This window comes from Perognathus longimembris, chromosome 3 (genome assembly GCF_023159225.1).
Source record: "Perognathus longimembris pacificus isolate PPM17 chromosome 3, ASM2315922v1, whole genome shotgun sequence".
NCBI classification, from domain to species: domain Eukaryota; kingdom Metazoa; phylum Chordata; class Mammalia; order Rodentia; family Heteromyidae; genus Perognathus; species Perognathus longimembris.
Window position 1 is genome coordinate 30729842 of NC_063163.1, and position 9323 is coordinate 30739164.

The 9323-nt window shown below is 38.4% G+C and overlaps 1 protein-coding gene across 1 annotated transcript; it reads left to right on the forward strand.

The window, feature by feature from the left end:
- The first annotated feature begins 4861 nt into the window (after positions 1 to 4861).
- On the forward strand, positions 4862 to 5245 carry LOC125347861 (mitochondrial import receptor subunit TOM7 homolog). The gene has a single exon (XM_048340805.1). The coding sequence runs from the start codon at positions 4864 to 4866 to the stop codon at positions 5029 to 5031; it is 168 nt and encodes a 55-aa protein (XP_048196762.1). The 5' UTR covers positions 4862 to 4863; the 3' UTR covers positions 5032 to 5245.
- Positions 5246 to 9323: the final 4078 nt, after the last annotated feature.

The following is a 9323-nucleotide window of genomic DNA, read 5'->3' on the forward strand; positions in this document are numbered from 1 at the left end:
CACATTTTTTTGTCTCTAACAATTTACATCACTTTTTAAAATGCCATACACTATATCATGGTAGATTTTTAGAGTTAGAAGAGAAGAAGAGGATTAACATGGAAAACTTGGATTTTAATAATAAGAACATAATTCTTTCTTTCATTTTCCTACTGATTTGTTCATACCCAAAGTTGGGGATGCAAACAAATATAACTTCAATGTCATTTTTTTACCAACTCTTTTGTGCCAGCACTTTGAACATCCTGCCTCTGTTCCTCAGCTCTGCATTTTAGTAGTCTTCAAAAAAGAGCTGTGGACCAGGGATATTTTCATTTTGGTTGTCTTTCTCCAGAGTAACTATCCTTTGGCACATAGCAATTACAAGAGCCTTAGTATATAAAGGGAAAGAAATGTCATAAAGTGTCTCCAGAGTTTTAATACTCATGTGAAATTCATTCATTCTTTGAAGGCTTCCCAATTCCAGAAAGAAATATAAAGACTATTTGTAAAGCAGTAATTTAGACATCGAAGATATAAGTTGTGAGAATTTCACAGGTTAGGATTAATTATTTTTTTTATTTGTGATTTGGTACATGCTTGATCTCTGCCCATTTAGCAATGCTGGGTTTTAAGCTTTATAAGGGCAATCAAACATTCTCAGTACAATGGACATGGGATATGATCCTTTTGCTAGGAACAAGAATTTGAGTATAGAACGAAGCCTTTTATTTAATGAGAGTAGGGAGTGAAAGTTGACATGTTAACTTATCTTAGTTACTATTTTTTCAAGAAAGTGCTTGAAGTGATGACAATCAGTAAATATGGACAGTAAATTGAAACAGGGAATAAACGGCAACATGAAAATCTCTAATAGTTTAGCATAAGCTATATATTTCTAAGTTAAAAATACATAAATGTAAACAGCAAAAGTTGACAGTGAAAAAAGACACTTTTATGACTAGGACAATATTTTATTTAAAAAAAACTTTTATATGGATAATGGTTATTTAGTTCAAGTGAACATAGAAGAGATGTTAAAGTTGATATGTATATTAGACATTCAAGAAGAGCCTTCAGGCAAGACTTAATAGAATATAAGCTTAGAAATATTCAATAAGATGACTTCCGGGAAGACAGCGGAGGAGCAGCAGAGCCCTAGCTGAGCTCCCTCTGACATTGCATTTTTCTCACCCCATAGAAACTTTTACTCCTAGAAAGACAGCGAGAGTAAGTTCTAACAGTACAGGGATTCTGGCCAGGAAGGAAAAATTGACTTTGCTTGTCTGAAAACACAGATTTGAGCTCCAGGCAGCATCCAACCGCTGCACCAGTGCCGGCGCCGGCACAGTGCCTGGCACAGCAACTCGCACTCCAAGTGGCTAAAGCACACAGCGTAGACCAGGGAGAAATCCTCCAGATGGCGGCTGAGCACGGACGACCTGAAATCGCAGAGAAAGGGTGAGTACCCCACGAGAGAAATTCTCACTCGCACCCACATAGCAGCTTCTGGAAGGTTGCCCTTCCCCACCGCCAGAGCAAAGCACCATCTTTGACACTGGTATAGGGTCATACCAGACTAGAACTAAAGCAGGCCTGGGGAAAGCAAGGACAAAGGAGCCATCTTTGAAAAGGGCAAGAGGGATCGACCAGTGAGAGCCAGCTCCATCCAGGAGAACAACCCCTGCCCAGGCAGAAGGCTCGTCCAGGGCTTCAGCTTAGCTAGAGGTGCCCCGCCCTGGCCGACAGAATTTCTAAATTTAAAGCAAAAGCAGCAAGCAGCTACCAGTGGCACAGAAACACCAGATGGGGGAACAAATAGTTCCTGAGACAGATAAATGGTCCTATCACAGAGGAAGCACAATTCCCAAGCAGAAATGGAACTGAATTGCATAGCCAGCACCTCCAGGTGGCGGCCCCACCTAGGAGGGTGGAACCTCCCCCAGGCAAGCGACTCACAGACGGGTAAAACAGGCCAGAGGCGCCCCGCCCTGCTGAGTCCACAGCCTATTCAAAGCCAGGCGTTAAAGGCCCCACAGCAGACAGAGGAGCCACAGTTCCCGAGACTGCTCATGTCCCCATCTACAGAGGATGCCCAAGGCCTACCTGCAAGCTGTGAGAACCACAGAGACCCAGTATTGCACCAACAGGGGAGAAGGGTCAGAACAGCTCCACCCCCTACAAACTGAAAGCAAGTCAAACCAGCCAATCAGTAAAACAGACTGCAGACCATCGCAAGGAAACCAAAGACTGGGGAAAGACCACCCAAACAAGGAAGACTCCATTTCTTTTTCTTTTCAAACATTTTTTTAACTTTAAAAAAATTTTTTTTCATTTCTGAAACGTCATTGGTTTTTTTGTTTTCCATTTTTACCTGTTTGTTTTATCAAGGTTTTTTTTTTTTTTTTTTTTTTTTGGTTGTTCGTTTTTCTGTTTTTTTTTTCCTTTTTATTTTTTTATCTTATTTTTTTAAAATAGTTTTTCTCTGTTTTGTGCATCTGTCTTTCAGTATTTTTTCTTTACTTCTCTCTTTGCATTCTCTTTCTTTAAAAATTACTTTCCTATGAATAACACCTCCACTCTTTTCTGCTAACTCTCCATTGTCTATCATTTTAACCTTGTTCTTTTTACTGATTCTACTCTTCTCCACATTTCCACGTCACTGAAACAACCAAAATTATCACCCTCCCCCCAAATACATTTTAATCTATTCTCTTTACTTCCTCTAACTTTCCCTCCTGACTACTGCCAGGAACTCCAGGTTCCATTGACTCCACGTTATTGGATAGAGGGTATCCCTGCTTAATCTGAATGAATCAAAGGGGTTCATAGAGAAAGCCAGTCCTAAAAGAACTTAATATAAACAAGAAATGCTCATAGGGTTGTAACAGTAAATAAGTAACTACTGAATACAGGGCCCAGGATCGGTTGTTATATTGAAGTTGTATTCTTTAGGAACACCAAAACTAATTTTATAGACAGATATACAAGGTATCTGTATATTGTGAACTTCTAAGATTTACACAACAGTGCTTGGTAAGGGCTGCTTTGGGTCTTAAACGGTGCTCACAGGTGTTTGTAGATTGGCATTCCCAATCCAAATGGGCAGAAGAAACACAAGAAAGATGGCAAACAATGGAGTCTTTTCTCCCAATCAAAGCAAGCAGGAAACAGAGCAGTCAATCAAAGACATAAAAGAGAAACCTCAAAATGCTCCACAAAGTCTACTGATAAACATGTTAAATGAAAAGTTTGAATCAATACAGCAATCCTTCCATAAAGTAATAGACGATTTCATGGCATCCACAAATAGAAAGATAAAGAAAATTCAAGAGTCAAATGAAAAGATAGCTACCCAGGTAAAAGATTTGAGAGACAGCACTCAAAGCCAAATTAATGAAATAAAGAAGTCCATGCAAGACCTAAGAGATGACATGGAAATCATCAGGAAAGACAAGTCAGAAGGAAAAGAGATTCGAAATCAAGTAGCTAGCCTACATCCCCGACTAACTGAAGCAGAGGATCAAATCTCAGGAGCTGAAGATTCCCTAAAATCTATGGAGAAAGATCAAAAAGAAATACAAATCCAGTCCAATCAACAAAACTGATCACTACAGGAGATTCAAGACACGACCAGGAAGCCCAATTTAAGGATAATAGGTATTGAGGAAAGCTTGGAGAAAGAAGTTAATGGGATAGGCAACCTATTTAAGAGAATATTAGCTGAGAACTTCCTAAATATCCAGAAGAATAGGCCTATACAGATACAAGAAGCATTTAGAACCCCAAACCGACCAGACCAGAATAGGACATCCCACCGACACCTTGTGATCAAAACAGGATCAGTAGAGTCCAAGGAAAGAATCCTTAAAGCTGTTAGGGAGAAGAAAACAATCACATATAAAGAAAAAGCAATCAGAATTACCCCACACTTCTCAGCAGAGACCATGAAAGCAAGGAGAGCCAGGAATAAGGTATACCAAACCCTAAATAAAAATAACTACCAACCAAGAATACTGTACCCAGCCCAACTCTCATTCATAGCCGAAGGTCAAATAAAAGTCTTCTACAATAAGGAAAAACTGAATCAATATATCTCCACCAAACCAGCTTTACAGAAAATCCTCAAAGATGTACTATACAGGGAAAATAATCAAGATCCCAACAGAGACAGAGAAATGAACCCTAAATAGTAAACATCAGATCAAGAAATGGGAAGACACAGCTTTTAACAAGATAGTGGTAATGAAAGGAACAAACAATCATTTCCCTGATGAACATAGACTCAAAAATTCTCAACAAAATTCTGGCCAATAGACTTCAACAGGTCATCAAAAAAATCATCCATGACGATCAAACTGGATTCATCCCAGGGATGCAAAGTTGGTTCATTATACACAAGTCAGTTAATGCAATACACCACATCAACCAGAGCAAGGCAAAGAACCACATGGTTATATCACTCGATGCAGAGAAAGCATTTGATAAAATCCAGCATCCATTTATGCTAAAAGCCCTGATAAAATTGGGATTCCAGGGAAGATTCCTGAATATAATGAAGGCAGTTTATGATAAACCAACAGCAAGCATAACTCTAAATGGTGAAAAACTAAAGCCATTCCCTTTAAAATCAGGAACAAGACAGGGGTGTCCACTCTCTCCCCTTCTCTTCAACATAGTTCTAGAATTCCTAGCAGAGCAATTAGGCAAGAAGAAAATATGAAGGGGATCCAAATAGGAAAAGATGTAGCTAAACTTTCTCTCTTTGCAGATGACATGATCCTATACCTAAAGAACCCCATAGACTTTACCCCCAAGCTACTAGAGCTGATCCAAAACTTTGGCAAAAGTTACAGGATATAAAATAAACCCTCAACTGTCACGATGGTGAAGCTGAGCAAAGAGGCCAAGCAGAGGCTGCAGCAGCTCTTCAAGGGCGGCCAGTTCGCCATCTGCTGGGGGTTTATCCCTCTCGTCATTTACCAGGGATTTAAAAGGGGTGCAGATCCTGGGATGCCTGAACCAACAGTTTTAAGCCTACTTTGGGAATAAAGGACTATTTGGTCATCTGGACTTAGAAGCAATTCTCAAAGAAAGACACCATGGAAGATGTGTGCTCTTGATGGGATAAGACTTGGGACATCGTTCAGGTGGCCAGTCTTCAGTTTGATGGCACAAGGATCTTCTCAGAAGCATCTGTGATGGAATAGAGCCTCTACTGACTTATTTATCATACATAGACTATCAAAATAAATATTTTCAACAATGTTAAAAAATAAAATAAAATAAAATAAACCCTCAAAAATCAAAGAGCTTTCTCTATGCGAATGACCGAAAGACCAAGGCTGAAACCAGGAAAGCAACTCCTTTTGCAATAGCCCCCCAAAACATAAAATACCTAGGAATAACCTTAACCAAAGAAGTGAAAGACCTCTTTGATGAGAACTTTAAAAGCTTGAAAAATGAAATTAAGTCAGAACTAAGCAAATGGAAAAACCTCCCATGCTCCTGGATTGGGAGGATTAATATAATCAAAATGGCAATATTTCCAAAGGCTAACTACAAATTCAATGCAATACCCATTAATGTCCCACCACCATTTTTTAATGAAATAGAGGAAGCAATCCAGAAATTCATATGGAACAATAAAAGACCTAGAATAGCAAAACCAATCCTAAGCTGAAAGAACAGTGCTGGAGGAATTACAATACCCAACTTCAAACTGTATTATAAAGCTATAGTAATAAAAACAGCTTGGTATTGGCACCGGAACAGGCCTGAAGACCAATGTAACAGAATTGAAGACCCAGAAATGAACCCACAGAACTACACCTACTTAAACTTTTTTTTTTTTTTTTTGGCCAGTCCTGGGCCTTGGACTCAGGGCCTGAGCACCATCCCTGGCTTCTTCCCTCTCAAGGCCAGCACTATGCCACCTGAGCCACAGGGCCCCTTCTGGCCATATTCCATGTATGTGGTGCTGGGGAATTGAACCGAGAGCTTCATGTGTAGGAAGCAAGCACATTTGCCACTAGGCCATATTCCCATCCCGCCTACTTAATCTTTGATAAAGGAGCTAAAACAGTAGTTTGGAATGAAGATAACCTCTTTAAAAAATGGTGCTGGCAAAACTGGTTCAATACATGCAACAAACCAAAACTAGATCCTTATATATCTCCCTGCACCAAAATCAATTCCAAATGGTTTAAAGACCTCGAAATCAAAACAGACACCCTGAAAACACTAAAGGTAGGAGGAGAGGAAACACTTGGGCTCCTTGGAGCAGGATGGAACTTCCTTAAGAAAGACCCAGAAAGGCTACAATTCAAAGAAAGGTTGGACAAATGGGACTGCATCAAATTGCAGAGCTTCTGCATGGCAAAGGACATAGCTTGCAAGATAAACAGAAAGCCCACAGACTGGGAGAAGATCTTTAACAGCCATTCAATGGACAAAGGCCTCATCTCTAAAATATATGCAGAACTAAAAAAATTACCTTCCTCCAAAACAAAACCAATAGCCCCCTCATCAAGTGGGCTAAAGATTTACAAAGAGACTTCTCTGATGAGGAAATGAGAATGGCCAAGAGACATATGAAAAAGTGCTCTACATCACTGCCATAAAAGAAATGCAAATCAACATTGAGATTATATCTCACCCCATTAAGAATGTCCTATATCAAGAAAACTAATAATAACAAATGTTGGAGGGGATGTGGCCAAAAGGGAACCCTTCTTCATTGTTGGTGGGAATGTAAACTGGTTCAGCCACTCTGGCAAGCAGTATGGAGATTCCTCAGAAGGCTAAATATAGAACTCCCCTACGACCCAGTAACCGACTTTTGGGTATCTATCCAAAAAACCACAAACAAAATCATAGTAAAGCCATCAGCACAATGTTCATCGCAGTGCAATTTGACAGAGGTAGAATCTGGAACCGACCCAGATGCCCCTCAGTAGATGAATGGATCAGGAAAATGTGGTACATATACACAATGGAATTTTATGCTGCTATCTGAAAGAATGACATTGCCCCATTTGTAAGGAAATGGAAGGACCTGGAAAAAATTATACTAATTGAAGTGAACCAGACCCAAAGAAACATGGACTCTATGGTCTCCCTTATTGGGAATAATTAGCACAGGTTTAGGCAAGTCATAGCAGAGCATCACAAGAGCCCAATAGCTATACCCTTATGATCACATAAGATGATGCTAAGTGAAATGAACTCCATGTTATGGAAATGATTGTTACATCACACTTGTAACTACTTTCAACTTCCCATGTGTATCTGTAGCTTCTGCTATTGACAATGTTCTTGTATCACCTTCCTCTGGTTGTATCTACACTATCTCTGTAATCTTATCTGAGTATATTGGAAACCATGTATACTGGTATTAGAACTAGGAAATTGAAAGGGAATACCAAAATCGAGAGACACAGGGTAAAAAAAGACAAACAACTACAAAAGCAATACTTGCTTACTGTTTGGTGTAAGTGAACTGAACACCTCATGAGGGGAAAGGCAAAGGGGGAAGGAGGGAGGGGGGAAGGAGGGACGAGGTAACAAACAGTACAAGAAATGTATCCAATGCCTAACATATGAAATTGTAACCTCTCTGTACATCAGTTTGATAATAAAAATTTGGGAAAAAAATAAATTAAGTAAACTGGAAAAAAATTTTTAAAAAAAGTCTCTCTCTCACACACACACAAAGAAATGTTCAATAAATGAATTTGGATAAATGTTTTATCAGATTCTAACAAAGAAATCATTAAAGGTTAAAGTAGATTTGTAAGAGACTGACATATTTTACAATTTTCAAACTTATACACACAAATATAAATATATTTATGTATATATATTATTCTTATTTAAAAATCAATTTATATCTGTAATTCTGACTTCTCAGTCATTTTCCTGTAAGGAGGTTATATATTCCTAAGAAAATTAAAATATGTTTAAAACAAATAATGCATACAAACTATGAGATATTCAGTCTAATGAAAAAGCAAAGCTGTATGAAACCTAAAAGTGGACACACAATTTCTATTAAACATATACTTATATATACTAACTTAAATTAGAAGAAAAGTTGATATCAAGTAATAAATACTATCATTTAAAATTAATATCTTAACAAAGTTATAGAATATCCATGCTAAAAAAAAGAAAACTAACAATAACAAATATTGGAGGGGATGTGACCAAAAGGGAACCTACTTCATTGTTGGTAGAAATGTAAACTGGTTCAGCCACTCTGGAAAGCAGTATGGAGACTGCTCAGATGGCTAAACATTCAGCTTCCCTATGACCCAACAGCCCCACTTTTGAGCATCTACCCAAAAGACTACAAACAAGAACACACTAAAGCCGCCAGCACAACAATGTTCATCACAGCACAATTTGTCATAGCTAGGATATGGAACCAACCCAGATGCCCGGTAGATGAATGGATCAGGAAAATGTGATACATATACACAATTGAATTTTATGCCTCTACCAGAAAGAATGACATTGCCCCATTCGTAAGGAAATGAAAGGACTTGGAAAAAATTATATTAAGTGAAGTGAGCCAGACCCAAAGAAACATGGACTCTATGGTCTCCCTCATAGGGAATAATTAGCACAGGTTTAGGCTAGTCACAGCAGAGGATCAATAGCTACACCCTTATGAACACATAAGATTATGCTAAGTGAAATGAACTCCATGTTATAGAAACGACTGTTATATCACTGTTGTAATTACTTTCAACATGCCATTTGAAACCGTAGCTTCTATTATTGATGATCCTCTTGTATCCCCTTCCTGTGGTTGTACCTGCACTATCTCTGTATTTTATCTGAGTACATTGGAAACTGTGTATACTGTTATTAGAACTTGGAATCTGAAAGGGAATACCAAAATCAAGAGACACAGGTAAAAAGACAAATGACTCCAAAAGCAATACTTGCAAAACTATTTGGTGTAAATCAACTGAACATCTCAAGGGGGCGGGGGGAAGGGAAAGGGGAAGGGGGGATGGGGGAATGAGGGAGGAGGTAACAAACAAGATTGGATACCAGAAAAGTATCCAAAGCCTAACATATGAAAATGTATCCTCTCTGTACATCAGTTTGACAATAAAAATTTTTTTAAAAAAAGAGAAACAAATACTGATTCCTTACCTTATGGAAGAAACTTCAAGCAGTTTACTCTTTAAACATCATTTTTTGGAAAACATTCAATTTTCATTCAAATGCACTTCCTAATAGTGTAGAGTTGTCTTATTTTTCACATCCTTTTTATCCTCTTCTTCTTTTTAACCTTTTTCTTCTTTATTGTCAAAGTGATGTACAGATGG

What these genes read in the sequence shown, in the direction of transcription:
- LOC125347861 (XM_048340805.1), top strand. Translation starts at nt 4,864, where the DNA reads ATGGTGAAGCTGAGCAAAGAGGCCAAGCAGAGGCTGCAGCAGCTCTTC.